The sequence below is a fragment of the Aulostomus chinensis genome, chromosome 10 (genome assembly GCF_037954235.1).
Source record: "Aulostomus chinensis isolate RoL2024-O1b breed Wild chromosome 10, RoL_Achi_v1.0, whole genome shotgun sequence".
In the NCBI taxonomy this organism is placed as follows: Eukaryota; Metazoa; Chordata; class Actinopteri; order Syngnathiformes; family Aulostomidae; genus Aulostomus; species Aulostomus chinensis.
The window spans coordinates 20,733,720-20,755,234 of record NC_141329.1 but is presented as its reverse complement, the minus strand read 5'-3'; the positions used below and the strand labels follow the sequence as shown (position 1 = coordinate 20,755,234).

Here is a 21,515-nt window from a genome sequence, read left to right as displayed (position 1 = left end):
CACGAAAATACACTTAAAACTGAGACATAGCTGCTGACTCCAATTAAGAGAGGTGTGACTAAAAACACAAATCACACACAAGTGACCCACTGGACAGCATGAAATATTAACTTCCTGTCCTGTGGATGCACACACACCTCACCTGTACCACTTGGTAACTTCTGATTGGATCAATGGGAAGTTAAGGAGGTGATGAGGGTGGCTCAGCACGACGTCTCGGTGGCCATATTGACAGCATGTTCATCCTTCACACACACACACATTGGGTCAGTGTGCCCCCACCTCTCCTTCCTCTCTCAGAATTCCCCAATGAACAACACATTCCTCCTTCCCAGTCACTCTATTTATGACACGCCATCCTTTGAAGCAGCATGTGTGTGTGCATTTGCGTACACGCATGAGGATGGGTACACATATGTAAAGTGTGTGTGTGTGTGGGTGAGTGCCGAGCCTTGAGCCAAGAAGCCTGAGTGAATACATAAACGTTACGGCATGACATTTGTAAACATGTGGAGTGCAGATCGGACACTCCAGAACAGATAAGGGTACATATGTAGGACAGCTGTTTTTTTACATGTCTGCCCCAAACACTAAAATTGGGACCAATTACATTATACAAAGAGAAAGAGAGGGAGAGAATGTATGATGGGTGGAGGAGAAAGCTATGAATCATCAAAGCTGAGAGCGCTGGGATGCGCTCCTTCTAAGAGGCACAGATTGAAAGGGACAGTCTGAGTATTCAGACGAGGGGAAAACAAACAAGTTGCTTTTCTAATTAAAGCAGCCCTGAAGGAGAGGGTGGGGTGTTAGGGAGTTGGGGGGGGGGGGTGTTGGAGGTCAAAGCCAGCTGAGTCATTCCTTTACACCCATTTCCTGTGATCGGGCACTTTGGGAGAAGGTTGGAGGGTGAAATTATGTGTTTGGTTTATTCAGTCCTCCCATTCAATGCAGTCTCACACGCAATCATATTAAACACCATTAGAACACGATCTAAATATACTATTGCATGCGTACATACACTACCAGTCAAAAGTTTGGACACACCTTCTCGTTCAATGTTTTTTCTTTATTTTTACTCCTTTCTACATTGGAGGTACATACTGAAGACATCAACTATATGAAGCAAGATATATGGAATTATATAGCAAAGAAAAAAATTGTTAAATATCTGTAAATATGTTTTATATTTTCGATTCTTCAAAGTAGCCCCCCTTTGCTTTGTTGACAGCGCTGCAAACCCTTGGTCTTCTCTCAATGAGCTTCATGATGTCGTCACCTGAAATGGTTTTCACTTCTCAGGTTCGCCTTGTCAGGGTTCATTTGTGGAATTTCTTGCCTTCTTAATAGTGTTGGGACCATCAGTTGCGTTGTGCAGAAGCTGACAGCTCTATTTGACAACTGTTAGAATTCATATTGTGGCAAGAACCAATCAGCAAAGGAAAGAGAAACAACAGTTCATCATTACTTTGAGAACCGAAGGTCAGTCAGTCCGTAACATTGCAAAAACTTTGAGTGTGTCCCCAAGTGCAGCGGAACGATGAAACTGGCTCACATGAGGACCGCCCCAGGAAAGGAAGACCAAGAGTCACCTCTGCTTCTGCCGTCACCAGCCTCAGAAATCACAAGTTAACAGCACCTCAGATTAGAGCCCAGATAAAAGCCACCCAGAGTTCGAGTAGCAGACACATCTCTACATCAACTGTTGAGACGAGACCGCGACAATCAGGCCTTTATGGTCGCTAAGAAACCCAAACTAAGGAAAAGCAACAAGCAGAAGAGATTTGTTTGGGCCAAGAAACACAAGGAATGGACATTAGACCAGAGGAAATCTGGGCTTTGGTCTGAGTCCAATTTTGAGATCTTTGGTTCCACCCGCCGTGTCTTTGTGTGATGCAGAAAAGGTGAACGGATGGTCTCTTCATGCATGGTTCCCACCGTGAAGCATGGAGGAGGAGGTGTGATGTGTGGGGCCGCTTTGCCGGTGACACTGTTGGGGAAGGCAAAAGGGCCAACAAGGGCTCAGCATCTCAGGGAACTCCTTCAAGACTGTTGGGAAACCATTTCAGGTGACGACCTCATGAAGCTCACGGAGAGAACGCAAAGCAGTAATCACAGCAAAGGGAGGCTATTTTGAAGAATCTAAAATATAAAACATGTTTTGAGTTATTTCACACTTTTTTGCTTACTACAACATTCTACGTGTGTTCATTCATAGTGCCTTCAGTGAGAATCTACAAAATAAATAGTCTTGAAAATAAAGAAAAATCATTAAATGAGAAGGTGTGTTCAGATCTTTGACTGGTGGTGTATGTCCATGGACAAAAGTACTCACACACCTCACTACCAAATATGTTTGAAGACTTGTTCAGTAAAGTTCAAAATGTCCATTAGAATAAACAAACATTTCATAGGTAAATAGGTAAATACATGCAATGTTGCATTTTCTTTTATTCTGATATCCACCATCCTCACACGGCAATATCTGACAACTAGTTTTGGCTGATAGCTAATATTTATCAATGTCCAAATTATTCGATTAAAAATAAGTGTATGATATTGACATTTTGTACATCATGAAAAACATATGTAAACATTATGAATTTGAACGAGGAATGTTTTTCTTTATTTCTGACACATATGAAAAAGCCCATAGGTGAGAGTATTGTCTGTTGCCCCTACATAAACAAATAAAATGACCATCTGCTAATGCCATTGATGCGCTGTTATTATTGTGCATCTTTTAAAAGCACTTATCTGAAAGAAAATTAAACTAAAACTGATTTGTGAAAAAAAATCATGATAATCTTCATGAAGGGAGAGTTTATTGCAGGGTTGTTGTACTTCACTACTGTTTTTATGTGTACGCGTGAATTACCAAGTCATTGTCAATAGCTCCTTCCAACTTACATTTTGCCAGAATATAATAACAATAAATTATTTTAAAAGTCTTGAAACATCTACATTATGATACTGATTTCTAATAAGAATAAATTAATGCATTTTAAGTAATTGCTGTACGATGGTAAACAAACAAATTTTAAAACGTTTGTTTTCTGGATGGAGTTTGGTTCGAGGATATGGTATAACTCTCCTCTTTATCTCTGCTGTCGTGACTCAGCTCTCTTCATCACAGTTTATCTGCTTCCTCTGTATGTCCACATAAACTCTGTGGGGATGTCCACTGTTGCGGTTGCCATGCCAACCAGCATCGACAATCAGTTGGGGTAAACAGTAAGACTGGAGGAGTTGGAATTGCTGCACAAATACATTCATCATGACAAACATAAAGCCATGGTTAAAATGCAGCATCTCCGCCAGCTTGTTCAGAGATGGTACTTACAGCTTTAATAAGTTACAATCAATAAAAAATGTCAAATGTGTTACAAAAGAAAAGCAAAGGTGCCAATTGGTCTGGTTGTAAATGAAACATGGTGGGCTCTATGGACTCATTCCCTTTAAAATGGTACTACGCTGATGAAAAAGCAGAAAACTTGATGTGATTTTCATGCATGAACACATTGTTCTGATGATTATTTTATCAAAAAGATCCCTCAAAATTCTACTTTTTTGATTTAATGCAGACATTGTTGTTGTTATTAAATAGTTACATTCCAACTCCTCCAGTCTTAGCGTTTACCCCAACTGATTGCTGATGCTGGTTGGCATGGCAACCACAACAGTGGACATCTCCACAGAGTTCTTTCATTTACATTCAGCACCACTGCTGTTTCTTAAACGTGCTTATTTTAACACCTTTGGTGTTGGTCTTCCTTTCCCTGCCAACAAAGTCTCCTGTCGCAACTTTTAAACACAGAAAAACTAAGGTTGGTTTTTAGGATGAATCCCTGTGAGGAAAAAACGCTGCCATCTCACGCATTTCAATGGAGCCAGTCCAGCGGGGCAGCAGGGCGCCGACGCGGCGAGCTCCAGCGCAGAAGTTGAGCCAGGCTCCATTTTTGCCACATCACAATGTGACTTTGTAACATGAAGAGAGCATTTCTATATTTTTTTTTAACCACACCATCACTGCCCCAAAATTTTAAAAAAGAACATTAATAGACCACTTATTAGCATTTTAGAATTTAGGCAGCTTTCAAACTCACAGATCTGTTATGCAAACTTGTCTCACATGAATTACAGCACATTGTTTTAATGCAAGGCTTTTTTTCAGTCTAAATTCCCACTCAATTAGACTTGATAACAGCCTTGGCTTGAACACTGGCACATAAAAACACCACCACATTTCTACAACACACTGGCAAAGATATAACAGAATCCAGACTTCAAACTGGGCACTAATTCACTGAAGCCAGTTTATCTTAGCAGTGCAGTCCTTTCCTCTGGCACTGCTGAATCACACAGGCCGGTTCTCAATCAAGTGGAACAGCACAGAGATGGATTACAGATTCCCAGTGGAGAGGATGAAACAAACCCGAGGTGATCAGATTTTTACCACAACGATGATAAAGAGAAAGATCAAAAAGGTTACTGCATTCCACCCAGTGACAGTTTTGAGGATGGATGGATTTTTTTAGTCATCTGGTCAACATGTTTCTTCATTTGGCCTCTCGATATACCTGCTGGTGTCGAATAATACACATCTGCACCGGAGAGCACCTAGATCTGAAGCAGTCTCCTCTGGTCGGCCACCCAAGTGTACAGGATGTGATCTAATACAGTCGTACTCCCTGGAGATAGAAAGACATCTCAGGGAGTCTGGAAGGCACCCAAAGCTCTACCAGTAGTTAATACTAACTGACAGGAAAGTCCAACTGTAACAGCAACAGGAAGAGGAAACTCTCCCCCTGAACATCCTGGATGGCCTGTCGATGTGCGACTGGTTATTTTCAGACAAGACACAGAGTTTGTTGGTCTGTGTGAGCACAGAGTGGCCTTACAGAGAAAACACATTTAAAAATAAAGCCAAAATAATTGTTTAATTTGCTTCATTAATTCACAGCCACAAGATTGATCTTTCAATTTAGTTGTTTCGAGGCTTCAAGATATCACTTGCTCCCTAAATTAAAAAAAAAAAAAAGAATGGCCACGAAATGTATTTTTTCTCTCTCTATACAGCCTCTCCAGGACTTTGCAGTGTTTGTACTCCACCTGGTATTGACATGGTAAGTTTCTCCTTCGTGACCTAATGGTATTAAACATAGTTATGCACTTGCTTGGAAAAGTACTGCTGCTCTACTGACAAGGTATTTATCATCTCTATCGTGTTCTGCTTTACTTGTTTGTTTATACCGTCTCACCACATCAAATCACAAATCATCCCCACTTGAGGAGCTGAGGTGTTTTTTTTTTCTCTCCTTCCACCTTGTTTTCAGAGGCCTATTGAAGTCTTCCTTCCCTTTTAAGTCCCCTAGTCATCTAATGGTCAGAGTGTGAGCACCCAGACATCCTGACTCACTCATGATGCGGGTTCCTTTTTGTGGGAAAGTTTGACCGTGTGTGTTGTGCTCACTGCTCATAAACAGTAGGAGCACACCACGCTATGTAAAATAAACTAGCTTCAACAACATGTCGCCGCTACCGTTAACTAGTGTTGAGACACCAACCGCACCGCCAGATGAAAGGGCTGCAGCAGGCCACACAAAGGCTCCGCCTGAGCGCCACTGTCGCTTTGAAAGATGATTCCGGGATTATTTTTTGTTTTATGAGCTCAACCATTAAAGGGGTGTCGTCTAGAGCATTAGTACAACTGTGGGGTGTGGATGTGATGCAGAGCCTGTCACAAATCTGGCATTATCTGCAGGTGAAGAGGGCAAATAAACCCTGCCCTGTCTTACTTAGGGCTCTGTTAAGACCTGGCAGTAAGGCTTTATTCAGACCTGGTGTTAACATGTGTGGTCTGATCTCAAGAGGACAGCTCTAAGATTGTGAGTTAAGAGATCGCATCAAAACCCATCTGGAGAGGCCACTTGTCATTGTATCTCTTTCACATACACACACGCAAATAAACAGCTACATTATTTCTGTTTGTTAAGTTTTAATTGGCTACTTCAGAATAAAAGTTGCAAAAAATTATAATTTTCATTTGGTCCAATCTCCTTTCACACTGATCAAATATTGTAAACGAATTTCAAAATGGTCAAAATAAAAAAGGCTTCAGGACTGTCGGCACATCCTATTTTGTTCTCCATTCAGCTTCAATTCAATATAAATACTACTTTTTTTTGCAGTTTTTATGTTATTTATGATTCCAACTCACTGAATGTCCACTCCTAAAACTCCTGCTATATTGTCTATATAAAAATGAAAAACTGAGATTTGCACATTGTTGGTATATAAAGTGTAGCAGAAGTGACATAGGCAGTAACTAAATCCGATGTCAGGCGGTCAGCTGGATGCAAATGGAGATGTTTTATTATGACAGATGTTCTCACGGTCCAACTGTGAGCAAATTGCAAACACTTTTTTCCAAATGAAATGTAAACAGAGCCTTGGATCTCAGGGAGTCTTGAATGTGTTCACACACCTGATGTATCTTACTTCAAGGTCTGAATGGGGCCCAATTGAGCTGCTGGTGTGTTACATAGCCTGAACAATACAATAAAAGGCTTGCAAAGTGTGACAGTCTGATTTTTGATTACAAAGAATCAAATTACACTGAATGAAATTAAAAATATTCATCCATCCATCCATTTTCTATACCGCTTACCCTGTTAAGGGTTGTGGGGGGGCTGGAGCCTATCCCTGTTGACATTGTGCTAGAGGCTGGGTTCACCCTGGGTCCATCGCAAGAACATCAGGAGCAATTAAGGGCTCAGTATCTTGCAAAATTAAAAATAAATGTATATTATATAGTACTCTTTTACAAATTTAAAATATTCTGTTGAGGGAAGTCAGATTACATCATCTTTAAAAAAAAAAAGAAAGAAGCCCCTTTATATAATTGAGTCACTACTTGTTAATTGATTCTGTCTTACTTTCAATGTAATGAGATTTATTTGACAAGCTATTACAGAAATATGGTGAAGGAAGACTGATTGATGGGGTGAGATCACACACACACAAACACACACACACACACACACACACACACACACACACACACACACACACACACAAGCAGTTAAACGGGTGATTTTTACAGTCTTGATTGATGTACATGTAGGATGAGTGAAGTCATGGGGCGACGCCCGGGGTGGTCATTGTCTATAAATACACGCGGAGGTTCCTCCTCTGTTTTCTTGCTCACATTCAGTTTACAATAACCTTTTCACCTCAAATTTTACAGCTTCTTGATTCAGAGTGTCTATTTCACATCCTCCGCTGTCTATCTGGATTCCTCCCCGTGAGTTTCTCTGCGAGGCACACAGACATGGGTTGAGTTGCTTGAATTTCTCATTTCCTGTTTGGGGTGTGTATCCGATCCCTTGTTCTCATGCCCAGCAGACATCAAACACCCGAGCTGCTCAAAAATGAGAAAGAGACAGAGCGGAGGATACACATAACGCATCAGCACGGGTGAATGTGACTGGGAGAGGGGTATGCGTGGAGAATGTGAGGACAGCGGAGAGGAAAAAATCCTGACTGATGACATAGACACGCTGAAAACCAAAGGAAAATGGAAAAAGGAGACGGAAATAAAAAGTGGTTAATTATCATAATATCCACAGTTATGGCCAAAAAAGGCCAGGCTCATGCCTACCTCTGAGTTCATACAGCAGGATCATTTTCCATCCTAATCTAATTTCAGGGAATCTGGGCTGCTTTCGCTTCCCAAAGCAATTTGTTTTTATTTATTTTAATTATCTGTCATTTTCTAAATTCCATTTAACAAGGCTGTGGTGCCAGTCGAACAGGAGGGGGTTGGTGGGTATGAGCCATCAAAAAAAAGGTAGAAAGAACATTTCCACATGCTAGAAGTGATGCCGTTCAGGCCTCAATGTGTGTATGTGTTCACTCTAAGGTATGGAGCTATGGTTTCAGTGGCTGATGCAACTACCATTATTAGCTGCGCCAAGGAACTAATGTGATTACTAATCAAAAAATTGTTGATGGATTTTGATTAAATTTGGTGGCACGATAGAATTTATGTTGAGGAACAACTGATTGGATTTTGGAATTGGTCCGGATCTGATGACTTCATGTTGCCTTGGCGGTGATATACACTCTCCGAGTAAAATAGCTGGGTGATTGGATAACTTCAACCAATCAGATCACCAAATTGAAGTAGAAACTGAAGAATATTGCCATTCTCCATGTCTGCTATCAATGATGCTATCGCAACAAACACACTAACCTCCCCATGAGCCACTGTTTAGAATTTCACACAATAACTTAAAGCCTGGTAAGATGGATTATCATGTAATCACCGCCCTCTACCACAGAGAAAAATACGACATTCAAAATAAAATGATACATGACAGACGCTAGCAATCAACAATCAATTTACACATTTTCTTGCATCTATGTACAATGATAATATAGACTTCTATGTATTGAATATTGACTAATTGTACTGTGGATATTTTTCTAATGTTGCGAAATGTAATACACAACTCATCTAAACAGTTGCTAGGTAGAGACCTGACTCTTAAATATAAGGAGTTACTGTTTTTTTTGTTTTTTTGTCTTTGGATTTTGGACTTTGGATAAACAAAGGAAGCAATTTATTATGTCACTTTAAGCGCAGGGAAATTGTGATGACGACCAACTTTGTGAATGAGAATGAGAATGATTAGAGCAGGACCCACAGGTTCAAAACGCTGAGGAGGCTAGACATACGGTAGAAATGCTATCTTGCCCATCCACTACAAGTCATTGTGCTAAGCTAACTAGCAATCTAGGTGGGTCTCAGCTCCCTAATACCCAGCCAGAGGAGAAGAGTATACAGTATATATCTTTTTGTCTGGATTAAGAGGATGGACAATAAATTTATCCCCCAAAAAGTCAGTATATTCCCTTGAGACAAAAAATACTGTTAAGCACGATTCACATCCTCACCCTGCAACTCATTTCGCTGCTGCCACAGATAGTAACAACCTCTCTTAATACCTAAAGCAGCCCTACAAGAAATGTAAACAGACGCTCAGCAAAATATAAACACCATTGCTTTCTATGCCCTCCTTCCTCCATTCCTCTGCCTCGCACACTCTGGCTACAAATCCAAGGAGGAACAGAAGGAGCTTTTAATATGGAAAGGTAAAAGCAGCAGCAGGTATGCACCGTGTTTCTTTTTTTTTCCCCCCTCTCCTTTTGACATTCAATTTCCAACTCCTCACTTCCCTGTAGCGCAAATAACTCTAGTGGACGTGTGTCATTTCAGGATGTTGACTTACTCGCCGGTGGACGGCTACACGGATTAACAGGAGGTTCCACTGGGAGGTAGAAGAATCTGCGTGAGGCGAATCCTACGATTCATATATGACTCAATGCGGGGGGAAAAAAACAAGTGTCTAAATCAGACGAGATTGAGGGGAATACGAAATGTAGAAGGATGGTGCTCCAAATGATAAATTGTATTACTAATTTATCTTTAATTCCGCTTTCCTGCCGGCTAGAAAACATATGGTTCAAATAAGTACGACCCCCCACATACCCCTGAAGCAATGCTCCCAGTAGTGAATTATTTGGAAAGAGTAGAGCAGAGGACGGAAAACTGTTGCTGTTTTAGCTTCTAGAAAATATTGGCAGTAATTCTGACGTGACAGTTGGAGTGGTGGAGTGTTAGAGGAGTTCAAAACACTCACTGTGCAACATGCTACAGAATAATAAATAGTAAAAAGGTCTGGATCGGCTCTATGTAACATATACTCCACTTACTCTGAGGCCTCATCATTCATTGGCTCCCAGCCCTGGAATGTCACTCACATTCCAAATGACCTTCATCTGTCTTTTTCTCTGGTTGCTCGTATATCTCTTCGTTCCTCCATTTATATTTGTTTTAACTTTCTCAGGACCCCTCCAAAACCCACGCTCATGCATCATACACCCAAGAGTACAGCAATTTTGCTACTCCGTTCTTCTCAGCGAGCCAGATTTTCTCTCTTTCTCCCTCTCACTCCCTCCCTCCCACACCGTCTCTCCCACTCACTGTCTGCGTTTACTCTCCTGTGGGGCTGAGGCTGTAACGTCAGCTCATTCTCAGGCAGTGTCCTCGTACATTTTTTTTTCCAGCATACGAGTAAAACTATCAGAGGATTAGACATGTTATGGCTCAGAAAAAGAGACGAGTCATACATAGGTAACCATGCTAAGGGAAAGTGAACTCACTCTCTGTGGGGTTAGTAAGTGTTTGACGGGGGTCATGGTGAGTCACCTGGCTGTTTGGCCTCTTACTCTTTTCCCTGGGATTTTGCTTGTGAGTCACAGCAGCATATTGGACTGGGTTGTATCCTCTATGTCATATTCTTTTATTAAATGTCTAGTTTTTTGCTGAACTTCTAATTAAAACCTAAACCGCAAACCTATCTCAAAATATTGCTTTTTTATTTTCATTTCTGGTACAGATGACAGATGTCCCTCTACTGGCTTCAATGACCAGTCGTCTCAGCTCGGATGTGCTTTTGTTAAAGGTTGCGTGACGTTTTTGCAAACCAGTTATTTGAGGCTGGAGTGCGTCAGATGCCATGTGTGAGTGAGTAAAGCTGCGTAGATGGGCACCTGTACCATATTTGTCCCCTCTTTGCCACATCTGTGGTTGCCAGAGGCCAACTGCTGCGCTCAGACATCAGGAAACTTCCACTGCAACATCCTTGAGACATCTGGAGGAAGACCAAAGGGAATTATGACTGACTGACGCTGCACTTCTATGTTTCAGCATGTAACAGCAAAATTTCAGTATAAACATTTGTTAATTCATTTTATTTTCAAAGCGGGGAGAAGAAGTGTTTTGAATTAATTCCAAATATTCAAGTCAACTCATCCACTCTATGATGCAGATTACTCACTTAACTACAAGAACAGTGTTGATGTCATTTTATGTCTTTTTTATTCATTTTACAAGGGAGGTATGATGCATACATTTTTGGTTTCTTACTTTAAAAAAACAGAGTACTAAAAAAGAAAAGAAAAAAAAGCTGTTTACTGCTTCAACTGACACACGATATTGTCCCAGTCATATAGTGTTGAAAATCTTCTCAGTCCCTAAAGTACTCTGCCCAAATCCCAAAACTATATATATATACATATAGATAGATAGATAGATAGATAGATAGATAGATAGATAGATAGAGATATAGATAATTATTATTGTTATATTATTACAACAGGTGTTGGTACAAACCGATTCACCTCATTGTCATTTTTTTATTCACAGTTTGACTTGTCTCTGTGTTCAAAAGGCTCTTAAACTGAGAGACCAAACATTTTTTGACATTATTTTCTCCAGGTTATCAAATTCCTTGAAAATGACAACACAGTACAGTGTATAAATCCATGATTCCTGCTGTATTCAGGGATATGTCTTCTACAATCACACACACACGTGTGATGTACATAGATGGATTGTTTTGAAGTACACTGATTATGACAGAGCAGTTGTTATACTATTGTTACAGTGAGCAAAATATCATGATAGTATCTTGAGTTACTAGATTCCCACCATTCAATTTAAGCAATAGAATACAAAATACTCTGTCAGGTTATGTTCTGAAATGAAATTCAGTTGAATGTTTGAGATTGAAGCCACATCTCTAAAGCAGCATCAGTCAAAATTCAAAAACCCCTGTTTGATCTCTCAGTAATCTGAGTGCATTAGCTGGTTTTGGCTAACCCTTACCTTTCAATTTGGACATGCAGACACTCCAGATTCAAGAGAAAGTCGGGGGACATTAGCTCCCACTTAGAGGATTTATGTAAACTTGAACTAATCACTGAATTGTACTATCTTAAACAGTTTTCTGGTTGACCTTAAGAGGGTTTATTTACCATCACCAGCAGCTGTATTGGGTGAAGGCCTCTATTGACCCCTGCTGGTTAATAAAGTGAAACATCTCAGCTGGACTAATTCCATCTTGACTGTTTTCTTTCTACAGCATCTCCGTGCTATTCATGAATTAATATCGAACACAAAACTACCAGGATAATTATTTTTAACACACCCATGAAAATGATACTTCCTTATCAAGCATAGGAGGCCTCACATTTTCTGTGAATTGCTGTACCAATTTAATTGGGCTAAACTATCGTATTGTATCGTATGATTTGAATTTGCTCGACTGAGCAGACTATTGCAATTCGCAATTATCATATACTAAGAACACTTACGACTCAAATAATTCAGTTAAATTGAATTTTCTTAGTAGTGCGCAAGGACTTCAGCACAATTTCGTAAGTTTCGCGTATTTTGGCCAATTCTTCCAGAGATAATGTGACTATTTTTCCATTTTCTCTGACGTTCACAACTTTGCGACCTTTGCGACCATCCGTCAATGGCGCACGTATCAGAATACGGCAGTGAGAAGAAGATGGCGGAGGGAGGTAACGATGCTGAGCTACTCAAGGAGAAGGCGAATAAGTACTTTAAAGGTGAGTGTAGAGCACTGTCAAGTCACTGGCTTTTATCGGCCATTAAAAACAGATCAAGTTGTTACTGCTTATTTAGACAATGGTACGAGTTTGCTGTTGTACACTCCGGTCAGACCCATACGCCACTGTTAAGCTAGGCTAAACCTACTCAGAAAGCATGCTAAAATGTGAAGCCCATTCATTGGATTCAAATAGCGCTAGTTAGCTAAGGCTAGTTAGCTAGCACCACAGTGTCAGCAGCATCAACATGCCGTCACGCTTGTCATGCAATGCACCGACAATTTGCTGTGGTTTAATATAATATTACACTTGTGATCATTCGTTTCCCACTCATTTGTCGGTGTTTTCATGAGTGTTTAAAGTTTTAAATCCAACTCTTTAGAATTTAGTTGACCCGGCGGGAGTGTGTGAGCATTTAGCATCAAGGCAAGAAACTCGTTCTAATAGCAACCGATTGGTAATCATTTTTATAATACAGCCAAGATAGATTTTTATGCGTTGTTTTTTTACGTTTATTGTGTTGCAGTGTGTGAAATTTGGTAGATATTAACCCCTCTACGTTTTGGTTCAACAATTGACATGAAGCATAGATAATGAATATACATCAAATTCCTTGCTTTAAGTCTACAGTTAAAACTGTCCTTTGGTTCTCTATTGCACCCTAAATATATCCTACTTGTCATAAAGCTAAATATTGAGAAATGTGTTATAGTGGCCTTAATTCCCCCCAAATTATGAAGGTAGCATTATAGATATGACGGTTTCTCATATTCCTTGACTAACAAAACTTAGTTTTATATGTTCCAGACTTCATCCATCTTGTCATACTTTTACTTTTTCATTATATAAAACAAAAGTGTTTTTGAGGCTATAATACATTTTCCCTATCTTATAAGTTACACAATTGCCTCCTACTTATTCCTGCAGTCTTTGCTCTCATTCATTTTCCCTAATAATGGTGTGTGTGTGTGTGTGTCAGTGACTCAAATTCCTGCATTACAGTTCTGCATCACATCTTGGAGTTCACACATAGGAAATTATGTTTATGCTGTGTCATTGCTGTGATGAAAGTGCAGAATTCTTCCTGTACACCAACCATATTTCCAAAATATTAATATGATAATATATATCCAGATTTTGATTATATATCATTCGGATGATACATCATTGTGGAATAGCCAGAAACCTCTTTTGCATTATTGTATTTACAGAATATATGTGTATGATTGACATTACCAAGAAGTTGTCTGCAGAGGCCTTATCAGCCACCCTTGGTGTCCATTAGGCACTGCGTGATAGTACCAACAACCACTTGATTTACACTGCACTGCCTGAAGGGATTTTGACATTTTACAGAAACTTCATAGAATCATGGACATTCTTTGACAATGTTACATTTGTTTTTCAGATAAAGACTATGAAAATGCAATCAAGTACTACACAGAGGCCTTGGAGCTCAATCCATCCAATGCCATCTACTACAGCAACCGAAGCCTGGCGTACCTACGCACGGAGTGCTATGGCTACGCCCTGGCGGATGCTACAAAGGCCCTGGAAATAGACAAAAATTACATCAAGGGATATTACCGCAGGGCCACCTCCAACATGGCCCTCGGCAAGTTTAAGGCTGCACTTAAAGACTATGAGACGGTAAGAAGTAGCATCATAATACCGGCGCAATTATATGAACTACAATAGCTTTATATATTATTGTATATTAAATATGTGCACCGTTCCTCAAACTTCCTCAGAGAATCTTAAAGACCTCCCCAGTTCCTGCTGTCACTCTGAGTTAGACTCTGCACATTGGTTTAACAACTTGAACAGGGATTATCCTGTAATCCAGTCGTGATGCCAGCGAGATCCAGAAAGCTCTGGTACCACAGCTAAATTGGGGGGCCTGTTTTGTTCTGCTTGTACAGTAAGAAATGTTTACGGTAGCAGAGCTGCTTCAGAACACGTTCCTAAAGTAGTTTACAAAACAAATATGATGAATACTGAAATTCAATATCTCGCCGTCTGAGATTAAAGCTGTAACAAGAAGCAGTGCCAAAGGATTGACTGATCTCATCAGGTTGTTTGAATTTAGGAGAAACTGATATATACATGATTAATTTGTTACACATAGTTAAGTCTAATTTTCAACAGGGTTGCTGCAATTATCTGTAGTATGTTTTGCACCATAAATTGTTTGCTTTTGGCTCTTCTAAGATTTGTGGAGAGTCCACTTTCAGTATGTATGTACTTAAAAATTAAGAATATGGAATATTGAGGAGGCATGTTTACTTAATGTATAAATCACAGTAGATTGCCAATAATTCAGTTTTCTTAATGACATGAAGATGAACCGCACTCTCATTCAGTTGCACCTGTTTGCATGATCAAAACGCTAAATATACTTTCTCCACCATTTACATCCTGCTGTTTGCTGCTTCCCTGAGCTCCATTTTTTGTGAATCCAGTTGATGATTAACCAGCTTGTTGAATTCACTTCGTTTCCCCGTTCTGACGACAGGTAGTGAGGGTTCGACCAAATGACAAGGATGCGAGGATGAAGTATCAGGAATGTAACAAGATTGTAAAACAGAAGGCTTTCGCGAGAGCCATCGCCAGCGATGAGACAAAAAAATCTGTTGTTGACTCTCTGGACATTGAAAACATGAGTAAGTATCATAAATACATAAATACTGTCTGAGTGTTGTAAAGCAACAAAATCCTATTAATGAATGTCAGATGTATGCTCTGTACCAGGCCTACTCAACGATATTTCAGAATATTTTTCAAAATATTCGTAAATGTGCGCATCTTTTGAATCAAATCAGGTGTCTGACAAAAAGACAGAATTTAAAATGCGTGAAGGAGGTCGACCCCTGAAATAAAGCTCTGAAAAGGGGGGGGGGGGGACACTATGCGCCTCCACATGTTCAGAATGTTTATTTTATTATGGTGTCATAAACAAAGTGAAAAAGTAAAAAAGCCACTGATTTATGTCAGTCGTTCAGTTTCCTTTCCAACACAATTTGATTTATAGTTCTTCAAATAAACACATTTGAAATCAATTAATTCCACAACATATTGTTGCAGTCATTCAAATAAATTTGGGTCCTTATGACATTTCTTAGCAGGCTACAAAACAACATCTTCTATAAATATCTTGTTTAGAACTTAGTAACATCTCTCACACACACACTGAGGAGAGGAGTAGGCTACAAGTTGTATTTACTGGAAAGCATGACATTCCATTTTGACTGACTCAGGCTCCCAGATGTGGTCACCTACCGTCTAGCAGTACGTAGAAAAAGATGTGCTTTACATGACACATGAACGCTCTGTTGGTTTAAAGGATTTCATGACTCGAATATTCGTTCGTGGAGGAAGTCTTCTTCGCCAAATCTGAAGTGAGCTGGATCTCCCGGGGCTTTCCAGAACTAATAGGCAGGCTGATGTGTTGAGTGGCAGGTTGGAGTTGAGCCCCATGTTGAGTGTAGAACAGGAGCTGTGGTTTTGAACATTGAGCCTTTTGAATCGTTAATGTGATGTGTGACGATCTTGATCCGCAGCCATTGAGGACGACTATGCAGGCCCCAAACTGGAGGACGGGAAGGTCACAATGAAGTTCATGAAGGAAATGATGGATTGGTTTACAGACCAGAAGAAACTGCACAGAAAGTGTGCATATCAGGTAGAAACACACTGATTTCTTTTGAAGAAAAGTCAGCTATACTGTTAATAATCTGTAATTAAGTATGTTAACGCTCTTTTCAGATTTTGGTGCAAGTTAAAGATGTTTTATCGAAACTACCAAGTCTTGTTGAAATCTCATTAAAAGAGGTGAGGTCTTTTCAGGTCAATATCAATAAACTTCTATGCAAGAATAGGTTCATTATGTTATTTTATGTTGACGTTTCATAGGGATTTCTAAGGTGCTCTGTTTCTTTTCACCACAGGCAGAAAAAATAACTATTTGTGGCGACACCCACGGGCAATACTACGATCTCCTCAACATCTTCAAGCTGAACGGCCTCCCGTCTGAGACCAACCCATATGTATCCTTTTGTCTTCGTAGCTCATTGGTCACAAAAACTTATTATGAGGTTAATTTTGTTTTTAATGCGAATATAACAGCAGTTTTGAAAGCGTTGTTTCTTAACACTGATGGCATTGGTCATAGCTGTCGCTAAGCCCAAGAGGGTGGTGGGTACACCACGTTATATTTTGGTTGTACCTCCTTATTTATATAATATTGATTGTATATCTTTCCAGTGTGCAAAAAACCCCAAATTACCCAACAGGACTGTCTTAATATACAGTCCAAATCTTCATCCAAATCTGTCTGTTAGCTAATTAGTTTCATGCAGCGAGGGTCACATAAGTTGTTTATTTTTTTTTTTCAATAACGGGAGTAAAAAGACATCAAAACAACTTTATATGAAATAAACTCAGTGCACTTCATCCCCCTTGTTTGTAGCATTTTAGGTCAAAAACAGACACACGCCTCAAACCCAGAACTCATGCGTCACCGTACTTAACCACAGATTTCAGCTGTTCAATGGTGACTTTGTGGATCGCGGCTCTTTCTCTGTTGAGGTCATTCTCATCCTATTCGGCTTCAAGCTGCTCTGCCCTGACAACTTCCACTTGCTAAGGGGTGAGGGGGACCTTCAGCGTGTGTCGTATCTGTCCGTGTGTTACTGTAGCAGGTCGTGATAATGTGTTTCATTACTCATCTTTGTATGTGAAGTGCAATGTTACGGTGAATCACAGTGAGATGTTTGGCTGGTGTAGAATGCTGCTCGAACCGGATTGTGCAACATGTGATCATCTTTACCTGCAGGGAACCACGAGACGGATAACATGAACCAGATGTATGGATTTGAAGGAGAGGTAAAGGCCAAGTACTCAGCGCAGATGTTCCAGCTGTTCAGCGAGGTCTTCCAGTGGCTGCCTCTCGCACAGTGCATCAACAACAAAATACTGGTAATAATATTACGGGCCCAAAGCAACGAGATGCAACTGACTTGACTGAGATTTCTAGTAACAGTCTCAAGAGCCTCTGAGAAATTTTTCGAATCATTTTTTTTCCTGCATTCCATTACTTTTTTTTGCAAAATCAGTTGCAAGTTAGGATTTAGGCCCATTTTTCTGACCATAACGAGTTTAAGTATGAATATAAGAATTCAGCAGGAATGTAATTGGTTCACTTTTCAAGAAAAGGCTTCAGAACACTTGTGTTTAATCAACGTGGCGTGTGAAAGTTTGTTTCGCACAAAATTGTCTGAATATACGAGTGTAGCTTATGTCTACTGTTTTAAGTGATGCCTTGATACTGCAGTAGTTGGATATTTTGTACTGTCCTAAGAAGATTGTGTGTGTCAGGTGATGCACGGGGGACTGTTCAGTGAAGATGGCGTCACATTGGAAGACCTCAGGAAGATCGACAGGAACAGACAGCCTCCCGATTCAGGTATATGCAGGTTTCCATGGTATAAAAATAATCTCAGAAAATGTGTCAGTTTAAGTATTATTAGAAGGGCTTTTTAGGTTTAACTAACACTTCCTTTTAATTAATTCTGAAAGTAAAAAGTTGCCCTATTTGGAACTTGGCCCACCTTAAGGGCCATACTGCTGCAACCATACTCGGCCAGGGTCAGGGCTCTTTTCTTCATACCCAGTCTGATCGAGATCTTTTGACCATTCAGTTTGACTAGGACCAAAATTACAGGAGCAAAACCTCCCTGAACCAGTGTTTGATCAAATAGTTGCTCCTCCTGGTTAGTCTAGTTTCAAATGAACCATTTTCCAGGTTGCTACAGGTGTGAAGCCTAACAGATTGTGTATAGAACCTAATGTGAGAAACTAATCAAAGCACAGCACATTGTGGATGGAGAGAGATGGGAGGGAGGCGCGCGTCTTATTGCACCATAACAGTTAAAAGTCAGAAATGGGGGGGGGCAATGAACTTTTAGAACAAAGCAATCAGACTTCACCCTTCAACCTGGAACTCACTTTAATAACTCAGAAACATTTCAACATCCGTCCTCCTCTCATCCACAGGTCCCATGTGTGACCTTCTCTGGTCAGATCCACAGCCACAGGTTAGTTACCAGCCAGCCAACACGTTTTTACATCTTTAATACCATTTTTTATCCACAAGTAAGCGCTCAGTCCAATTTTTCTGAGTTTTAGTCAGATCTCTCTATCCCTCTCTCTCTGCACCAATCAGAATGGCCGCTCAATCAGCAAGCGTGGCGTTAGCTGCCAGTTTGGGCCAGATGTGACCGAGCGCTTCCTGGAACAGAACAAGCTTGACTTCATCATTCGTAGTCATGAGGTCAAAGCTGAGGGCTACGAGGTCACTCACTCAGGGAAGTGCATCACCGTGTTCTCAGCACCCAACTACTGGTGCGTAAACATGTCTGCTCACTTACTGCAGCGCTGAGTCAGTGGTTCCTCGGGCTGTTCACGTAAACTCTTGTGTGTCCTGTTTTTCCTTCCAGTGATCAGATGGGAAACAAAGGAGCTTATATACATCTCAGGGGATCTGACCTCAAGCCAGAATTTCACCAGTTCACTGCTGTGGTCAGTATATTCTCCTCCGTCTGTTTGATTGTGTACCAGTTAACCTGTTACTGGCAGCAGCAGGCATGTGTAATTATTTTGAAATCAAGTTTTGCATTTAACCTCCTCCGTCTTTTTTTTTCTTTTTTCAAATTGGTCTTGTGATTTGAGCATTGTCATCATGACTGTGAATTTTATTTATTCTATAGCGTTATTGTGCAGGCTTTTACTGCCGGGTCTGGTCCAGGTTCTGTGAAGGAACACGGTGTAGGGTATGGTGACATCTAGTGGTGAAATGGCAGATGGCAACAACACCCAATCTTTTCTTTTCCTTTCTTTTTTAAAGTAGAGGACAGAGGTGCCCAAAGTGGGGCTGGGGTGCAGATTTGGCCTGTCATAAGGGCCAAGTTGGCTCACCAGATGAAAAGTAGCAGACTTAATAACAAAAGATATAGAGATGAGATAAAGTTTGGAGGCATAGGTGTACAAATACGATGCACAATTTTCAATTTTAATTTTCAGCCTCTTGAGCCTCATGATATTAGTCATTTTCAGATTTCAGCTCATATAAAAATCAGTGTTCAAGGAAAAATATTATCGCCGACTGTGATGATGCCAAGGACACCACCAGCTGGAGAGATTTTAAGAGATTGTGAACGTTTGAATTGGCTGCATATCTAGCAGAGCTTACAAATTGTCTGTTAGATTGTCATCTAATGTTTATTTTCCTGTCCTTTTACAGCCTCATCCGAATGTCAAGCCCATGGCGTATGCCAACACGCTAATGCAGTTAGGGATGATGTAGAGGCCACGCTAGTCTGTCTGTGACACTGACGACCTCCCATCTGAACAGAACCATCCCAGCCACCTCACTCCCTCCAGCATTTCGGACATGCTCCCCATACTGCTTAGCCTAAGCGATCCCTGTCCCCGACAAACTCCCGCAAGTTATGTGTAGAAATCCTGTGGTGTAGTTTAGATGGGAAGAGATCACTTAGACCAACCCAGTCCACATCTGGGTGCATTTTGTCATGTTATCTGTTAAAACTGGAAAGTTCCCATGTTTATTGTCCACCTGCCTGCTCGTGTATTCAATCACTGGGTTAAAACGGAACAACCCTGCGAATTTCAGATGTGTTTCCCAGGAGCTGCTTGGTTCTTAGGTATGTTATTCTCGACAGATGGATCAAATATGTGGTATGTACCAAAGATCAGTAATAAAATGATTGTTCAGTTCTTACAAGGAGCGCCTTGTGACTGAAACCTAGTATTGTACTGTCAGCCTGTACACAGCTTCAAGCATTGTGAAATGGGTTTTGAGCAGCATGTCCATCAGTGTTTCCCATCCTACAGTATATCTGTTTGAACATGTTTTACTTTACAGGAACTCCAAATATATTTACATGTATGATCCCAGTCCAAAAGAAGAGACGTGGTTCTCTGTGAGAGGTGCTGTTTTGCCATTAGTGGTGTACGTAGGTAGTTCAGACACGTAGTTGGTCAACTTTAATTTGCACTGCTTCCTGCTGAGGAAGATACTGCTGCTCTACATGTTGTCATCCTTGACCGTTATTGTGCCACTTAGCCCGGCAGCTCCCACACTGTCCACCCTCCAAACCAGCTTTGGTGTTAGGCGAACACTGATGGCACTCACTTCTCTGGTACATGTTCAATTCTCAGCTGACTTATTACCCCCCCCCCCCCGACCCCCATATGTGGATTTCTTCAGTACTCAAACGTCCAAAATGCAATCCTGTCTTGAAACGCACAGCTGCATTGTCTAATGACCCTCAACTTTTTAGATAAAGAAATACACTAATGTGTATGTATATATATATACTGTATCATTTATCGAGATTCTGTGTAATGTTTGGAAAAAATATTGAATAAAAAAATCGGTCCAGTGATTTTAGAATTGATGGAATCTTTTTTTCATTGGTGGCTAATGAGTAGAAATGCCATGGGCAGAGGTGAATTAAAATTATGCATTTGAATTTGAATCCCTTAAATAATTTGTAAAATGATTGATCACAAGAAAAGTTAAAAGTAACAGAAAACTGTTCATGTCTGAAAAAGGTGCTAGGAATCTGCACGACTGCTCTCCCTCTGAAACCCAAATGTTTGTTATGAGACCTGAATACAGTTTTATTTCAAACTGTAGTTCAGTTTTGTTTTGTTTTTATAAATGACATAGTTTAAGAATTAAAATATGATTCAAATTTATATTTTTGATATTCCATTTCCACTGACCATTAATTACGACCGGATTTCAGTGTAGGGCAGATCTGAAAACATAGTTGCCTGCATCTCATGTAGAATGAATTCAATTCAATTTTATTTATCAAAATCATGAGAAGAGTTTACCCATGAATGCCTTTTCTGTTGGGCTATATTTTAATTTAGTTTGAGGAGTTGTGAAATACTCATCCATTCAATTTAGAAGGAAACTCAATATTTTAACTCTGTTGTCCCTA

The 21,515-nt window shown here is 40.2% G+C and overlaps 1 protein-coding gene and 1 long non-coding RNA gene across 2 annotated transcripts; one reads left to right on the top strand and one right to left on the bottom strand.

Moving 5' to 3' along the window:
- Positions 1-4,281: 4,281 nt before the first annotated feature.
- LOC147254846 (uncharacterized) lies at positions 4,282-11,954 on the bottom strand. Its single transcript, XR_015118069.1, has 3 exons — positions 11,735-11,954; positions 10,624-10,718; positions 4,282-4,688 (listed from the first exon to the last, which is right to left on the bottom strand). It is a non-coding gene; the product is annotated as an uncharacterized LOC147254846 (long non-coding RNA).
- A 370-nt stretch (positions 11,955-12,324) lies between these two features.
- ppp5c (protein phosphatase 5, catalytic subunit) lies at positions 12,325-20,942 on the top strand. Its single transcript, XM_086215224.1, has 13 exons — positions 12,325-12,483; positions 13,892-14,133; positions 14,999-15,146; positions 16,044-16,165; positions 16,249-16,314; positions 16,431-16,529; positions 17,026-17,131; positions 17,318-17,460; positions 17,860-17,947; positions 18,538-18,578; positions 18,707-18,885; positions 18,981-19,062; positions 19,784-20,942. Exons 1-13 carry the CDS (start codon positions 12,387-12,389, stop codon positions 19,844-19,846), a joined length of 1,476 nt encoding a protein of 491 aa, XP_086071350.1. The 5' UTR covers positions 12,325-12,386; the 3' UTR covers positions 19,847-20,942.
- Positions 20,943-21,515: the final 573 nt, after the last annotated feature.